This window comes from Penicillium antarcticum (genome assembly GCF_028974205.1).
Source record: "Penicillium antarcticum strain IBT 31339 chromosome Unknown utg000009l_segment0_segment0, whole genome shotgun sequence".
Classification (NCBI taxonomy): Eukaryota; Fungi; Ascomycota; class Eurotiomycetes; order Eurotiales; family Aspergillaceae; genus Penicillium; species Penicillium antarcticum.
The window spans coordinates 550079-566991 of record NW_026695307.1 but is presented as its reverse complement, the minus strand read 5'-3'; the positions used below and the strand labels follow the sequence as shown (position 1 = coordinate 566991).

The 16913-nt window shown below is 47.4% G+C and overlaps 7 protein-coding genes across 7 annotated transcripts; 4 read left to right on the top strand and 3 right to left on the bottom strand.

Moving 5' to 3' along the window:
* Positions 1 to 345: 345 nt before the first annotated feature.
* On the bottom strand, positions 346 to 3035 carry N7508_008569 (uncharacterized protein; the record flags this gene model as incomplete). Its single annotated transcript, XM_058466633.1, has 6 exons — positions 346 to 665; positions 724 to 784; positions 835 to 1356; positions 1410 to 1537; positions 1585 to 2629; positions 2688 to 3035. The coding sequence occupies 6 exons, from the start codon at positions 3033 to 3035 to the stop codon at positions 346 to 348; spliced, it is 2424 nt and encodes an 807-aa protein (XP_058314479.1).
* Positions 3036 to 4785: 1750 nt separating this feature from the next.
* N7508_008568 (putative RTA1 domain protein) lies at positions 4786 to 5968 on the top strand (the record flags this gene model as incomplete). Its single annotated transcript, XM_058466632.1, has 4 exons — positions 4786 to 4810; positions 4859 to 4958; positions 5014 to 5163; positions 5227 to 5968. The coding sequence occupies 4 exons, from the start codon at positions 4786 to 4788 to the stop codon at positions 5966 to 5968; spliced, it is 1017 nt and encodes a 338-aa protein (XP_058314478.1).
* A 145-nt stretch (positions 5969 to 6113) lies between these two features.
* Positions 6114 to 7869, bottom strand: N7508_008567 (uncharacterized protein; the record flags this gene model as incomplete). The annotated part of the gene is made up of 5 exons (XM_058466631.1): positions 6114 to 7017; positions 7072 to 7401; positions 7466 to 7539; positions 7592 to 7613; positions 7667 to 7869. The coding sequence occupies 5 exons, from the start codon at positions 7867 to 7869 to the stop codon at positions 6114 to 6116; spliced, it is 1533 nt and encodes a 510-aa protein (XP_058314477.1).
* Positions 7870 to 10121: 2252 nt separating this feature from the next.
* Positions 10122 to 11111, top strand: sec11 (signal peptidase complex catalytic subunit SEC11; the record flags this gene model as incomplete). The annotated part of the gene is made up of 5 exons (XM_058466630.1): positions 10122 to 10244; positions 10312 to 10700; positions 10765 to 10801; positions 10856 to 10962; positions 11018 to 11111. The coding sequence occupies 5 exons, from the start codon at positions 10122 to 10124 to the stop codon at positions 11109 to 11111; spliced, it is 750 nt and encodes a 249-aa protein (XP_058314476.1).
* Positions 11112 to 11468: 357 nt separating this feature from the next.
* N7508_008565 (putative ubiquitin conjugating enzyme (UbcB)) lies at positions 11469 to 12151 on the top strand (the record flags this gene model as incomplete). The annotated part of the gene is made up of 3 exons (XM_058466629.1): positions 11469 to 11495; positions 11562 to 11678; positions 11837 to 12151. The coding sequence occupies 3 exons, from the start codon at positions 11469 to 11471 to the stop codon at positions 12149 to 12151; spliced, it is 459 nt and encodes a 152-aa protein (XP_058314475.1).
* Positions 12152 to 12856: 705 nt separating this feature from the next.
* On the top strand, positions 12857 to 14625 carry N7508_008564 (cytochrome P450; the record flags this gene model as incomplete). Its single annotated transcript, XM_058466628.1, has 5 exons — positions 12857 to 13165; positions 13221 to 13461; positions 13527 to 13645; positions 13705 to 14481; positions 14533 to 14625. Coding segments are annotated over 5 exons (1539 nt in total), but the record flags the coding sequence as incomplete, so codon positions are not given.
* Positions 14626 to 14873: 248 nt separating this feature from the next.
* On the bottom strand, positions 14874 to 16347 carry N7508_008563 (acyltransferase family protein; the record flags this gene model as incomplete). Its single annotated transcript, XM_058466627.1, has 3 exons — positions 14874 to 15562; positions 15611 to 16229; positions 16285 to 16347. The coding sequence occupies 3 exons, from the start codon at positions 16345 to 16347 to the stop codon at positions 14874 to 14876; spliced, it is 1371 nt and encodes a 456-aa protein (XP_058314473.1).
* Positions 16348 to 16913: the final 566 nt, after the last annotated feature.

The window sequence follows — 16913 nt, the reverse complement described above, 5'->3', positions numbered from 1 at the left end:
TTTCATGGCGCAGCGGTTATTTTGCTACAGCTATATTTGAGCTGGGTGCTGGCGTTTAGAGACGGGTCATCAGGGTCGATAGCCTACGAGCTGGCATGTACAATATTCGCAATCACTTTATCCAATATCCAAAGATTGGTATTCTTATCCAAAGATTGGTATTCTTAATTGCAGGAGGGAGTATCAAAAATATTCCAATAAATCATTGCTCCCCAAACGCCTAGCCCGGGGGATATCATTGCCCATAGCCCACCAATCCAAACATCCGGTAGTTAAAATTCAGTATCTTGAACGGGGTGAGAAGAAGGATAAATCGTAACAGTCGTGTCAACAAATTGGGATAGCCTAGATGTCGTCCTCAGGGGCGAGATCCCATTTGCGTGTGCCCATTTTCCTCTGCTTCTTGATAGGAGATGCTCCAGGCGATGGAGGAGCAAACATGGTATCAGCAAGCTTCAGCTGGTCCATGCGCTGCAATGCATTTTCGATGTCACTCTCGCGGCTCAAGACATTAGCACGAGCAGGGGTAGCGTTCTTGGTCCTTGGCTTTCTGGTCGGAGATTGGGAGTGCATCTCACGCTCGAGGGCGATGAGGCGGCGACGGAGATCATCATTTTCCTGCTCCAGCTCTTCCATGCGTGCATTTGAACTCGGATCTTCAAAGACTATAGGCGAAGATTAGTCTAATGGTTATACACAAAACGTTCACACGAGACGACTTACTCTGGAATCCACGGGAAACTAGCTCGACCTTTTTGTCGATGTGTTCATCATTGCGGCCGAGCTGAAAAGCATTAGCATGTAACACATACCAAAGTTTTGATGTGTACCAACCTGCTCGTCCCAGGCATTTTGCCAACGGCGCCTCTCCTCTTCCATCTTTTCATCCATCTCTGCCCAGCACTCTTCGCGAATGTCTTGCTCGATCATAAGACATCTTTCTTCGGTAGCACTGAGTCTTGCTTCGATCTCAGACCGTGCAATTTCTTCTTCGGCGAGCTTGACAGCAAGGCCGTGGCAATCGCGAGTAAGCCGTGCGATCTCACTGGCCGCTCTTTCGAGCTCCTCTGCCGTGTCATCATGCACAGAAGCACGGCCACTGACTGAGCGATGGCTTCCAGACGCAGACATGATAGACTCGGTGATTGAAGGCGCTCTGGGCACGGTGACCTCGCGAGCCAATGCGGAGTAGCGCAAGATTTGAGAAGTAGCGTTGAAATCACCCAGGGGGTCAGCAGTGACAATCATGATCGCCTTTTGGGGATATTGTCCCCGGGACATTTGATGAGGTGAGGGAAAGGAGTTCGAAAACAGGAGCTCGGTCAACTTGCACTGGCGGTATGGGACAAGTGCGGTCTAACATGATCAGTTGTGGTTCAGATGGTAGCGAACAAATCTTCAAAGCTTACCTTCATGCCATCCTGGATGTTGCTTTGCATCTGCAAACACTGACCCAGATACATCAAACTCTCGTTAATCTTGCCAGCTTCGGCCAGTGTGGCACCCGCTGTCTTGGCCGTTCTCGCGCGCTCAGAGCCTAATGGTGTTAGTCAAACCCAGCATAGAAAGAGCGAATATACTTACCCGCCAGATCAACGACAGTCAGAGCGTTTCCGAGCCAGTGGGCCTCGCCAGTCCGCTTGGAGTAGGTACGCTTCTTAACTTCCAGGGAGAAGAAACCATGACTCCGAGAGCTAACACTATTCATTCCAGTGCCAGTTACCTTTCGTTCCGTTAAGCCAACGTCCAAGATAGCCAATGCTTCTTCATAAGTACCACAAGCAATTTTGCGCAGACCTGCGACTAATTTACGGTCAGGTGAGCCTTCGGTTGGCTTAAAGAGCAGCGGGCGTCGTCGATCCTTTTGGTTGTTGCCGCGGGACATGGTTCCTTGGCCTGAGACAATTGCGGGTGAAAGGAGATCAAAGATCCGGTCGTTGTACACTTCATACATGGATACCAAAACCACGAAGTCGGCATTTGACTCCATATCCACCGTGAGGTGGCTCATGTCGGGAAGTCGAGGAAGCGCGGCTTGGCGTTCACGAATGTTGCGGCGGGGGAAATTCAATGCGGGGGCGGGTTCCTTGAAGACATAAAGTCGTTTAGCTATTTGCGATTCAAAAACATTGGTGTGGGTGTAGGGCAGAGGGTTGTGAAGTCTCGGGGTAACGGGGCCAGTGTGCTCGGGCGAGTCCTGGCCTAGGGCAGCTCGCGCGGTGCGATGAAGACTGGCTATCAGGGCATCCACTTTGCGGGGGCTTCCAGACCTACTCCGTGGTCTTGGGATACACGAACTAGGCGTTTTTGGGCGCGGCGTTGACAATCCTTGGGGGAAATTCAGGGCTTGAGGACTTCGTACCGTTAAGGGTGTGTTGGCACGACCAGGGCTCATGGGTGTTTGTGCTCTTGAACTGCGTCCGGCGGGTTCACCATAAACAGCTTCCAAGAAAGTTTGGGCGGAAAATAACTGGGCTTCGGACGCATCCGCAGCGGCCAGTGATGCAAGCACGATGGGGGTGATGCTTCCATCCTCGGTCTTGACAGTGGGTTCCAGGGAGCGGAATATGACATCGAGCGCCATCTGGGTCATTCCTCGTTCGGTCTTGGATCCTAGGATCGTGTGGCTCTGTAGTTCTCCACGTATTAGATTCGATCTCGCGCCAGGCAGGTACTCAATACCAGACCTTTCCACTTCCTGTCACTCCTAGTGTGGCAACCAGTCCATCGCGGTTCTCCTTCAACACTCCCCGTATGATAGGCTCCATGCCAGTGTCGTGGAAGACATCCAATTGCGAGGCAGCCTCCTCAAAGACTTTAGTAAAACCGAACTTCTCAATGGCCCTCTTTCGGGTATCATTCGGTGGTTGGAGAGTGATGTGCGTTGGCACTGCGGAGACAATATCTGCGTCATCCTGCGATGTCTCTGGGGCCTCAACTGCAAGGAAACGCTCGGATTCGTCTTTCTGGGCAATCGGAGGTCGCAGACGGAGAAAGACCTGAAAAAGCGACGCCTGGGGCTGTTTTGGCGACATTTTGCTGGACAAGAGAACGTTGAGGTCGAAATTACAGAAATCAAAACAGGCAAACGCTGCGAAGCCAACGTTCCAGAACGTCTACAGATCGACAGGGCACATGCCGCTTTGGGTACTCTGTTGCCGTGACAACCACATCACGTGCATAAGCATCTACACGCGATTTTCAGCCTCAAATGACAATTTGAGGATTATCAACGAGCTATTGGTCTATATACGGACGTCCGTATATTAAAGGCTGCTGTGCATATTCAACACATGTAGTCTCAGGTGCGGAACTCGTCCGGGTCCAAATTATTCCAGCGCGAATAGTGTGAACGCACCTACGGGGAAGTACATTGTTAAAAAGAAAGTGTGAATTCAAATTCGACATTCTCAGGAAATATGCTGGGGAAATTTGACATATCGGGTTAGCGTCGGCGAAGTCGTCCTAACTATGAAATGATCTATAAAGGCGAGAGTTGGAGGTAATCTGACCTCGCGTTCAAAAGAGGAGATTCTGACCGAATCATAAGAATCGATGCAGTGGTGATTAGCTGGATAGTCTTTAGACGCATTCCCCAGATGCAATTATACGGGAGTGTGCCTAGCACGAGGACCAAGACTAGTACAAGAGACAAGATGACGGTAGATTGGGCATATTGCAGCCTTAGCTATGATATCAGAGATAGCGATAATCATGAGAATGGGTTCGATTCTTATTTTGATCTGATCAGATTTACTTTGACATACAGGCCTTTGTGGAAAGTTTGATACATTTTGCTTGACTAACGGTCACCAACATATGGTTCACCGATCCAATGTTTTTTCTTTCTTGGTAAGTATCAGGTTCGATCAGCTGTCATGCTCATCTCATTCATTCTCGAGCCATATATATATTGGTTTTCCTTCGTCGGTTTGGTGCGTTGGCGCGATGGTAGGAACATACCTGCGCTCTCTCGGCCCTTTTCTTGCCTGAATACGAGTCAATCACAAGTGGGATATGCTTATACCCTGGATTTCAAGAATTACGCCAGTAGCCTTGAATATTTTCTTCCGGGTAGGACTTAATGAATTCTGACCTTTCATGTCGATAGTGCAAATTATGGCATCTCTTCATGAAGATACCTATAGCCCTTATCCATAACATTCATTACTGAATCCAAACATTCTGAAACTAGTCCGTCCTACCTTCTACATTTATTTATCAGGCTCAGCAGATTGACATAATATACTCGTTCCTTTGCGTGGCATAGCCTACTTTCGCAAGCAATACAATAGCATCGGAAATGATGAAATCTTCAATATCTTATTTCTTCTAGCGCCTAAGTGCGACAGCACCCCCTGACGATAATATAAAGAGCCAGACTACCTAAAAACTTGTGGTTCATAAACGAGTCCCCACAGGTGCAAGCTGTGTCCCGAGACCTCGTATTTGCCTGCGCCATGCCAAGCCTCTCTCGATACGAAGCTTCTTTCTTGGACCCTTTCACGCTGATTGGCCTATTCTTACCACGCCTTTCCTAACTAAGTAACTCGTTTTCGCTTCGTCGGGGCGCATAGCATGGGACGGCTCGATCTCGACATGAAGCTGTATTTATACCATCTTGTAGCCCACCCATCTTCTCGCAACCACATGGACTCAACAGAGCAAGCACCCAGCGTCTGCCATCAGAAATTCTCTTATTATATTGGATTGCTTATCTATATCGCCTTTTGCTTGGCGTTATACTGTACCCTCGGTGAATATTCAACTATATTATTAACCGCCATGATCGAGGCAAGGTCGTCATATCGTGAGTTCTGTATTCAAGAAACCACCCACGACTGTCTAACAAATCCAGAGGAGGGAAGCTTGTGGTTCTATGCGCCAAACAAAGGAGCTACAATCGCATTTGCAATTCTCTTTGCTATTTCCGGAGGTATTCATGGCTACCAATGCTAGTATGTTTGGTCATCCTCTCTGGCGCTAGGAACCCAGATTGATCTCATTCTACAGCAAATTTAAGTCCTGGAAAGTCACTGGACTTCTGCCATGGTCCGCCCTTCTATTCACAGCTGGGTTCATAATGCGCACTATTGGCGCATTTGGCCAGTGGGGTAACGTCGGTATCTTTATTGCTAGTACAGTTCTACTCTTGGCTGGGCCGTAAGGAGCATTCGCCCCTGATGCGATATCAATCCTGCTAACAAGTCCCACTGGCTCTTCTAGTCCCGTCTATGAAGGTGCTAACTTCTTCATCTTGGGTCGCATGCTCTACTACATCCCATATCACTCACCCATCCACCCCGGCCGGGTATTCACAACATTTGTGGCCTTGGGCGTCGCTATCGAAAGCATTACCGCGAACGGAGCTGCTCGAGTCGCAAGTGCAGATGCCTCAGAGAGCTCACAAAATACCGGCAAAGCATTATTGAAAGCAGCGCTCATCATGCAAATTGCTTTGATGGCAGGTTTTGTCGCTTTAGCCGGCAGATTCCACTTTAATTGTTCCCGAGGGGGAGTGTTGAACGACAAAATCAAACGGACTCTGATAGTGCTGTATTGCAGCTGCACTCTTATCACAATCCGCACTATCTACCGCACGGTGGAATATTTCACTGCCGCGAGTTTGAATGCGTATTCGGATATCAACCATATCAGTCCGGTTCTAAAACAAGAGTGGTTCTTCTGGTTCTTTGAAGTCGTGTTCATGTATAGTAACACCACTCTTCTAAACGTCTTCCATCCCATGCGGTCGCTTCCACGCTCAAATAAGATCTATCTTGCCGAGGATGGGATTACTGAGATCGAGGGCCCGGGATACGAGGATCCTCGCCATTGGCTTCAAACGTTTGTTGACCCATTCGATATCTATGGACTGATCACAAAGCGAGGTAAGAAAGAGAAGTATTGGGAAGCGAACCCGACTTCGCAGCCAGGCAAGCCTGTGATTGCCAGCCCGGATGTATGAGCTTATGCATGTTTATATTATTTTTTGTATTTCAAATGTGAAGAAATTTGATAGATTTTATTAAACCTAGTACTATTTATGTCCCCCATATACTCCATAGGATATTCACATTTCAAAATCAACATATGTATCAAGAAAGCATAAATCACCAATCATCCTCGTCTTTACCCATCTCCTCCTGGATTTCCCAACTATAGCGAGCAAACTTGCTGGCCTGCCGGATTCGCTCTCCATAAAAGAAAAACACAGGAGGAACTATACAAAAGACCGTAGCCACACCTGCAAGCACAGTCATCGCAAGATTATTGCCCAGACCACTGAACATTTGCTTAGTGAAAAGCGGGACGACACCAGATACGAGGGCGCGCATGAATGCAATCGCAGCAGAGGCACTGGCCGAGTAACTCAGGTAACTATCCGAGATATACCCATACAGCGCGGTATCCAGTTCTGTGAGTCCATATCCCACAAGCACAAGGGAAAACGCCGGCACGATCCATGAGGTGTGTACATTCTGTGGAATAGTCCAGGCAAACCACCATAAGCCAATAGCCAGAAAGGGAGAACCGATGACAAGCCCAGCGAGCTTGTGTTCAGGTTTGATTTGACGTCCTTGGCGACGAAGGTGATTCAAGATATATGAGTCGAGGAATCGAGTAAATGTGCTCAGGATGGTTCCCAGACCGATTGCGATAAAAATTAGGGAGGCATGGGTTTCGCTAACTCCCATTGCCTGGAATATTGGTTGAAGAGATTCCGTGAATATGTAGATGAGCGACATGACCACTGAGATCATCATTGAAACAGTGAAGATGATCGGCTCTTGAAAGAAAAACTGGGCTGGACGCATGAGAGAATCCCTAACAAAACCGTTCAGACTTGGAATATGATCATGGTTGAGAGATGGCGGGATTGACTGCATGTCCGTGATAGTGCGCAGATGTTCAACCTCGCGGGCCAGCAGCAAGGAGGGCCGAGATTCACGGATCAGACAAAGACCGCCGGTGAGAACACCGATGATGATGGCGAAGATGTAGAAGTTCCATCGCCTGATAAGTTGGTCAGGACAGGGATTCACTCGCTCAAGCTTTAGGTGTACATACCAATCGAGATCTGCAATAATGTAGCTGCTCATGATCGGTCCCAATATCAGACCAATGTTGGATGCAATGGTCCAATAGAACATGGCCCATATCCGGGCGTGGGCATTGAACATGTCTTCGATGGTACCACCGATGATAGTGTACGGAATTGCAGAAAGTAGTCCAGCCACGATGCGCATAACAATGATAGCTGAGATTGGATGCACCAGACCGATGATCATACAGCAGATAGCGCTGAGGCCGCTACTGAAGACATACATCTTTTTGCGTCCAAATGATTCCGACCATGGGGGAAACAGAATAGTACCCAGGACCTGGCCGAGGAGAAATCTATCTCGCATTAGCATAAATGATAAGCCAATCTCACTGAGGTAAAAATTGGTGACAATCTTACATTGTCACGAATATAAAAGTTGAGAGTGTTTCATCCAAATTATATTCATATTTGGCTTGTGCTGCTGCTGCCGACTAGTACTTGCCCGTTAGTACCAATATACAGAGCATGATAGCTTTCACTCACACCTGCGGTACTAGATGCTGTTCTGTAAAAATAATTAGCTGCGAGCAATTCCCTTAGTGTCGGATTTCACCATACATGAAAAGATCCAACAAACACACAAGAATAATGTCATAAGCTTTCCGGAAGCCAGACCAATTCCGCGGATGTCTGGGGTGATTGCGCGTCCATCGTACATTTCTACCATCCGGGGTAAGCTCCAGAGAATTCTGGTAAAGAAGCCTATGAATGGAGGGCTTGGCCTCGTCTGATGATGTCGACTCTGGAGAAATAGCATGCATATTGGGCAACCGTCAAGTAAATCATAGGGGAGAGGTTGTTGATTCGGTATGGAGTAGAGGTACTGAGCCCTGGGGTATCTCACATTTGACAATCGTACATGCCGACCCTTGAGAACACTATATCCGAGGTGGGATTTCTGCTTTTATCATGTTACGCTAATGTTCCTGGTCGGACATAATTTTGGAAACCTTACCCTTCGGAATGCCCCCTTGGGATCTGCGGATGTGGAGTTGTTCGAGTCCGGTTCCTTATTAACACGCGTCAGTCACCTAAAAATGCGCCGAGGAATATCTGCTTGTGATCTACCGATTACCTAGCTACCGAGAGACGGTACTATAGTTGAACATTTTGTGTTGCTCTCAAAGAGATCTACATGTAAATCCCGGGCCCTGCATAGTTGACACTAAAGTGGCGTTTATCTTGCCAAGGAAAACATCCATTAAAGTCCATCGGATTTTGTCTAATGACCCAAATTGACAGGGATAGCTAGCTCGGCATTCCTCAAGGTGTTAAGGTAATTCCCCGCGCACCTTCAAGGTGACTTTCTCTTTGAAAATGAGACTTGATCTGAAATAGAAATGATCAACAAATGATGTCAATTTTGTCTTCTAGATACAATCCGTAAGTGAATCACAGGTTGAAAGCTATTGTGGATGCTTTGAGAATCACCAGCTGAAGAACCAAGCATATCAGCACCCGATCCGAACCCTCACTCTGAGGATGAACTCATGCATCGATCGGCAGCTATTGTTTCCCGCTAGTTCAAGCCCCTGGTAGAGCATTGTACCCAGTGAGAAAAGTATAATAGGGTTAATCGCAGAATAACTTCCGCGAAATAGACCAGTCATGTTATCTCTGCGGCAGTGATAGAGGTCCTAGTACGAAACATGCCGAAATATGAAACCGTCCCAAAATTTGCGTAGGTTAACCACAAATACTGTCTAATTCCTAGGTAGATTGCATCATCTCACTTCATAAACTTGTCTCGTGGCTTAACGGATGATCTGCATCGATCTGTTTTTATCGGGATTGATGGACCCATCATAGGCTTCGGCGAGAACACGCTGAGCTTGTAGTCTCCACCGTCAGTCTGGGCCCTGGTCAAATCAAGTTTCAGATTATATTTCGGTGCGTCAAATGCTGGAATACCTCTCTATGAAGGCTTCCATTTAGATACGCCCGTACGTACTCTACAGTTATACACCTGATCCATGCCTCAGCGGGAGTAGTTTTCATTTAATATAGAATTCCCCCTTAACTGAGCTCTGCTTGTTAGTGTATTTTGTGATCCTGCTCAAACTTAAGAGATGATTGCAACTGTCACTACTTCATCCGTCTATTACTAGTAGCTGTCTAGATATTCATGAGCCCCACTGTACTATACCACGATGGGTGAGCACGCAACAGATCTAGAAAACAAGCCTTTTGATCCCGTTATTAAGTCTGCGTAGGCAACCAAAACCAAAGTTCTAAGACACCTATATTCCCGCAGTCTTGATGTATGAGAATTTGAAATGCATTCAATGCGATAATGATCTCAATTTTGTAATTGCCTCTGTCTAATTTGTGAGGACTCACATGGACTGTTGTATTGTGCTGTTTGGTCAGACCTGGATTCTGACCCGGTCCCTGTCCTGATCCATACCCCATACGTGAAATATGAAATGTGGGTGTTTTAGCCACGTTGACGACCTGATGCTTCTCGCAAATAGTAGAAAATACGGAGTAGCGGGGACAATAATGAAAAGTGTTCTCATGATGTCCATTTATATCAAGCAGAAGCCTGGCTTTTCATCTCATGGTGAGATGGGAAAACCCTTAGCAACGCGTACTGTAAGGTACAATAGACTAGCAATTCAATGAGTCATAATAGTGTCATAGTAGGCGTGAGACTGATAGTTAAAGTCTTGAATGGAGCACAACTGTCATTTTAGGAAACGAGGTCGTTTTCTTGAGATAGCTGATGGCCATTGGTCTCAATACTGAATTCCGCCCATTGAGTAATAGGCCCATGCCCTTACTTGATATTGAGAAGAAAGAACAACTGGAATGGTAAAAGAGATCCACAGTTCATTTAAATCCGTTGTCTTTCAAGATATCTCTCGCCACAATTCACTAAAGGGGGAAATCTTCACTGTATTTATATCAGACTTTGTTGTGTGGCAAGGCCGAGTACAGCTGGCGTAGAAGAAAAATTACAAGAAGCTTGGTCTACCAGGAGCTCAACACAAATTGTAAGGATAGTACAAACATGATGCTTCTGCAGTTCACAGCATTGTATACAAGGGCGGAGTGTGGAGATCTGCGCCAAGCCGATCTCCGACGAGGACACCTCTCCGCATCAAAACACACGACCAGTCCAGGCCAACAAAAGGTACGGTATTCTCTCTTTTTCTTGCCTCGCTGTGGAATATTTTGGCGACAATACTAACCCATTATAGTCTATTCAGCGGCATCATCACATCCCCGACCACGATCCGCCCACCATGTTATCCTCCCTCTCTTCCACCATGGCGAACGCTCGCCACTCAATCGCACAAGCCTTGAACTTTGCGTTGGTTCTATCCACAGCCTTCATGCTATGGAAGGGTCTGTCTGTGGCCTCCGCATCTAGCTCGCCAATTGTCGTGGTGTTGTCTGGGTCAATGGAACCGGCCTTCCAGCGTGGTGACCTATTGTTCTTGTGGAACCGGAGCCCTCGCGCGGAAATTGGAGAGGTTGTAGTCTATAATGTCCGAGGCAAAGACATCCCGATCGTTCACCGCGTAGTGCGGACATTCCCTGAGGTCGAAGGGCGCGTGAACGCCAGGAAGGTGAAAGAAATTACAGTGTAGGCCTATCCGATGCCACACAACCAGAGTTTTTTGGTCCTTTAAGCTGACGCAAATTTCCAGGGACACGGCACCCGACTCTCACATGCTCCTTACCAAGGTAGGCAAACGCGACCCATTTGACTTGCTAAATCCGCTGACAATCTACACACAGGGTGACAACAACCTTGCCGATGACGTCGAGCTTTACGCCCAGGACCAAGACCACCTTAACCGCAAGGAAGATATTGTGGGCAGTGTGCGTGGATACATTCCCATGGTGTAAGTGATCCTCCTGAAAAGATATCGTGGATATACGGCTGACAGGGAGGAACAGAGGATATGTTACCATTATGCTGTCTGAGCACCCTTGGCTCAAGACGGTCATGCTTGGGTTGATGGGCCTAATGGTCATGCTTCAGCGAGAGTGATGGATGTAAGGGAATATAAAATGCGCAGATAGATTGGAAATTCCAGCATAACCACCCAACTGTTTTCCTTAGGCGCTGTAGGGTATACTCAAACCGTAGGGCTCAATATAAATAGATACGCGCGTCCAAACTCGCGTGTTGGACGCTTATCGGGGACTGACGTCTTTGCCCCCCACTAGCTTCTAGCTTGGATCCAAAGCCAATGGCAACTTGAGTCACAGTCTAATCCTAGTCCTTCTCTTATTCTCCATTTTGATCTTAGCTTTGAACTTTCGAGAGTTGCATTGACGCGTTGATCTGCGATTTCCTGAACCTCCCTGCACCCACACCCCGCCAGATTCCACATTCGACGTCAAAATGGGCAGCCAGAAGCGTATAGCCAAGGTACGGGCCTGTGATGACCTCTGGATTAATATTTGCCAGTGTGCTAATCCTTGATATCAACAACAGGAGCTAACTGAGCTCACCGAATCCCCTCCGGCGGGGATCATGGTCGAGCTCGCCGACGAAGCCAACCTGTACGAGTGGAAGGTCCACATGGAAGGCCCTGAGAAATCACCATTCCACGTATGTCAACTACGAACCCCCAGACTCCCTAGAACATCTGTCAAGTCGCGTTCGCCGTCCACAGTGCGTCTGGGGGAGGAGGGGTCTGCCCCGCGAACCCGCGCCTCCAGCTCCAACTCACCAAGCAGGTTCGCTAACCCCTTATCCGACCAACACAGAACGGAAAATTCCTAGTCAAGCTCTCCTTGCCGACCGAGTACCCCTTCAAGCCACCAACCGTCTCCTTCGCCACGAAAATCTACCACCCAAACGTGACAAACGATGACAAGGGAAGCATGTGCCTAGGCATGTTACGGGCGGACGAGTGGAAACCTAGCTCCAAGATCTCAGCCGTTCTCCAATTCGCTCGCCAGCTACTGGCCGAACCCATGCCCGATGATGCTGTCGAGGGGAGGATCGCTGAGCAATACAAAAACGACCGGGCTCGCTATGAGGAGGTTGCACGCGAGTGGACTCGGAAGCATGCTTGCTGATGAGTATGAATGTGTGTGCTTTGCTCGGCCGGGAAACGGGGTGATTTCTGAATAGAGGACTTTTTCTCTGGGGTTCTCTGGAGTTGGACGCGGAACCATGCCTGCATGCCGGAATCTTGTCTTGATCGATGCACGCTGCGCTGCGGCACGGGGTCAAGGATTGGAATATTCATGCTATGGCTTACGAATTACACGCTCTCATGTTATTGTTGCACTCTCAAAGCGAAATATTTATTCACCATTCTTGTGTGTGTCTCGATTGTAGAGTGAGATATCTTGGGTAAAGAGTGTCGAGGGTTCTCTTCGCGGGCTGCTTCCGTCAAGAACTGACGGCTTTCTTGGTGCCCTAAATAGTCATCTATACAACTATGACTGCTCAGGCGAAAGTGTCGAGGGATTACTGACTGGCAATCTAGACCATTCTCCCTCTAGATCACAAATCCGAATGTTATATGCAACTTTCTTTCCTGCTGGTTATTTGAATTGCCTATTACAAGTGTCCAATTGCATATACGAGTATGCCAACCTTGGAATATCAAACAGAGCGGAATAATCCCTCGTTGGAAGCATTTCCCCGCATTTGCCCCAGAGTCTTTATTGGGGTACATAAACCTGGACTAAACCAACCTCGGGAATAGAGGCAGTATAAGAGAGAGACACATCCCCCCGTGTTCCTAGTTATCGGAGACTCACATTTAAACCATCATGGCAGTGATATCGGACTCATTGACTTTCCTATCACAGCACCTCCCAGCATTCCTAGTCCTCACTACTATATTCTACCTCACAAGAAACTATCTCACACCAGGAGCGTCTTCAATACCCGGACCATTCCTAGCCAAATTCTCCAATATCTGGAGACTCATCGATGTAGCCAAAGGATGCGCCGAAGTAACACTTTACAAGCTCCACCAGAAACATGGAGATTATGTCCGGCTAGGGCCGAATGTAATCAGCGTGCGGGATTTGGATGCGTTGAAAATTATTTATGGTATTAACAAAGGATACCAGAAGGTATATGCTACCCAACATATTTATTAAGAAGGTTTTTGGCTAACTTCATCACAAGACGGATTTTTATTGTGTTCAACAACAATTAGCAAAAGGGAGACCGACGCCTACTCTTTTTACTACAACTGATGAAGAATTTCATGCCGCCATTAAACGGCCTATTTCGTCGGCTTATTCTATGAGTACGCTTACTGAGTTTGAACCGTTTGTTGATAAGACTATATCGACGTTGTTTGGAAAGTTGGATCGGTTTGTGGAATCGGGGACGGTTTGTGATATTGCTGCTTGGTTGCAGTATTGTATGTTTCCTGTTCCAACCTGTTCCGACTGCAAAGTTTATAAGCGACTAATAAAATAATTCTAGATGCATTCGATGTCATTGGTGAATTGACATTCAGCAAACCACTTGGATTTCTCGAGAAGGGTGGTGATGTTGATGGGATTATTGTTGCGCTGGAGCATATGCTCGATTATTCGGGCAAGGTATGCATCGTCTGTTAGCAGAAACCAAAAAAGCCAGAGCTAATATCCAAAACATCTAGATTGGTCAGATGCCATGGCTTGATTATCTATTCATCAAAAACCCTCTCAAGAACCTCTTCGGAGGAGGCTCCACGGGCGCAGTGGCACGATTTGCACGCGCACGACTCGACGAACGACTTAAGCAAACAAGCACATCTTCATCCCCACACAAAGACTTTCTCGCCCGTTTTCTAGAAGCAAAAACCGAACATTCAAACATAGTCAATGACAACCAAGTCTTCTCATACACCGTCAGCAACATGAACGCTGGCTCAGACACAACAGCTATCTCCCTCCGCGCAATCCTCTACTACACCCTCAAAAACCCACGTGTTTACAAGAAACTAAACCAAGAACTCAACAACGCCTTCGAAGAAAACAGAATCTCATTACCTGTTTCGTGGAAGCAAAGCCAAGAACAACTCCCTTACCTAGATGCAGTCGTTAAAGAAGCTCTGCGTCTACATCCCGCTGTGGGGCTAATGCTTGAACGGGTCGTGCCCGCTGAGGGTCTACAACTTCCTCATGGGGGCCCATTCTTACCTGCTGGAACTGTTGTTGGGGCTAATCCATGGATTATACATCGACACCATGTCTTCGGGGATGATGTGGAGGCCTTTATTCCAGAACGGTGGCTGAGAATGGATAGTGAAACCGAGGAGACGTTTCACGAGAGGAGGCAGAAGATGTTACGGGCGACTTTTACATTTGGGGCGGGGCCGAGGACCTGCATTGGGAAGAATATTAGTTTGTTAGAGATTTATAAGCTGATCCCGTCGCTTTTCTTGCGTTTTGCGGTGAGTGGGTCCATTTTTATATATTATGTGAGGTGTCTAACTGGTATTTAGATTCAGTTGAAGGATCCTGATGCTGATTGGGAAATTTTTAATGCGTGGTTTGTTCGGCAGAGGAATATGGATGTGAGGTTAAGTCGCACAGTCTGGTAAATTTTGCGAGGTCACATCGCGTCGGAGATATACATCACTTTGTACTTGAATTGATTGGTGCATCTGTGGATACATTTCTATACACCTCACAAGCACACAATTTGAAGAATCTGGGAAATTATGTATTGTTTGTAGGAATGTAGACCTGTAGAAATGTGCTAGTCGTCGCCAATTGCTTCCTTCCCATCGCATAGCCTGCAAATGAACAACACGCTAATAGATCACAAATAAACATGAGCTTGTCATGTCTTGATTTCTTTGGCAGAATTGACAGGTAATAACGATCCATTTTCCTTGACAGCCCACCTCCCGTTCTTCCCCCACGACCGTGAGAATTTTTCGAAAGCATCCGTCAGTGCGGCCATCTTCGGCTCCACATATCTCGTCCACTGTTGAACAACATAGAGCAAAAATGCAAAGAAGATCACAAGAACCACAGTAAGTCGGAGCGGGCTCGGTTTGGGAATGTACGACTCCGGATTTACTGTCCCATCTGCTAGCAAACTCGGCTTGAAGCCAATTGACATGGGCAAGTAGACAAGGTAGACCAGGACAGAGCGCATGAGAGGCCCATGTATAAGGTAGAGCGGGAAACTGATCGAACCGAGCCATAAAAGTCCCGGGTGGGAAAGAATCCGTCGCAGGAAGGGTGACAGCATCACGCCTAAGCAGATCATCTGTGCTCCTAGACCAGCATAGTATCTGCTGATATCGGCGTTTTTCGGGAAGATGGTCTGGGCGAGGGATGCGAGCTGGGAAGACCATTCTGCTTGGTTTGAGTATTCGCTGGGGTAGGAGCAGATATAGAAGCCTAGTGTGACAAGTCCATGGGGAAGTATTCTGAACAGCACGCGCGGTCGAAGGGCAGACAGGTTGTAAAATGACATTTCGGCCATTATCATGCCAGCGAAGATGTTGATACCGACAGTCCCTGAATTTGTCAGTTCTGCATATATATTAGGAATGACTTAACAATTACCATCAAGTGTTAACCAAGCAAAAGCGTAGAGCACTATTTGGGCGCAGATGCGAAACAGCGGCGTGGTATTCACCAAGGCTAGCAGTGTCATGAAGACATACAACGAGCCACGGAAGAGATGTTTCAACGCCCATTGTGGTTGATCATAGGCATTATCTCCATACAGCCAAGTACCAGCCACCCCTCGAACAAGATCAACGATGGCATTGATCAAAGAAGAGCTTGGTTTGGGACTTGTTGCCCTCAACCAGTATGCATCTACCTGGCGAGCCAATTGGAATACCCCAAACTGACACAAGAGCCAAGCCAGAAATGTCATTAGGGCCGCGGGGAAGACAAGTCTCCCCTTGCGCCGAAAGGCACCAGTTGATAAGGTGCTGAGGGCATCGGCAGTAGCTCCACGGCGGGCTAGCTGGAGTGGCTTGAGGGCATTCACAAATCCAAGTAACACCATGAAGATGGCCACCCAAGCTTGACCCTGAATCACCAATCTGAAAAATGGACGCTGAAATAGGGTTGATGTTCCGGTTTCCGCGAAGGATGGTGGGATCAAGTATGTCGCAAAGGAAAGGCAGGCATGGCTCGCAACTACGAATAGTGCGGCAATTCCCCGAAGGCCCTAGAGAGGGAAAGTTAGAAGCCGTTTCCTGCAGGGGACAGAGAAGAATAATTACATCGGCCCAGCTACTGGGGCGGATGTGAGCTGGAGATCTGGTCGCCGGGTGGACAATGGCCATGTTGGACAAATGGGCTCATTGGTACAGGTCAATAGTGAAATGCAGCTGCAGCTGGCACCTCGATACATATGTACCGAGCATTGGACTCGACATCCGGAAGCCGTATAAACGATGCAAACGTACAGATGAGAAATGATAGAAATGATAGAAATGATATCCCAATGATTAAGTTCAGCGGCGCGGAATGGCTGACATGACATGTCCGTTCCGGCTGTCCGAAAGCGAACATTCCAACTTGATAGTTACGACTAACGTTATATGTATATTGAAAGATTCAATTTTTTTAATTAAAATTTCAAGCCTGGAAACGGATAATCGACGGCTAGACTGGAGCCCAACGGTTTTCTAGAAACATTCAGGGGCTTACCGTATTAGATCGCGGATCGCCGTGTAGCCGTGGTTCGCTATAGATGTGATCTATCACCAGTATATACCTCTACCTGTATACCTGTATACTCGTGTACATCTACCCCAGAACAATCTCATATAATAACATGCAGATATCACTGACAACATCTACACAAAAAGAACCTTGGAATATTCTGAAACCCCTTGGATTATTACGT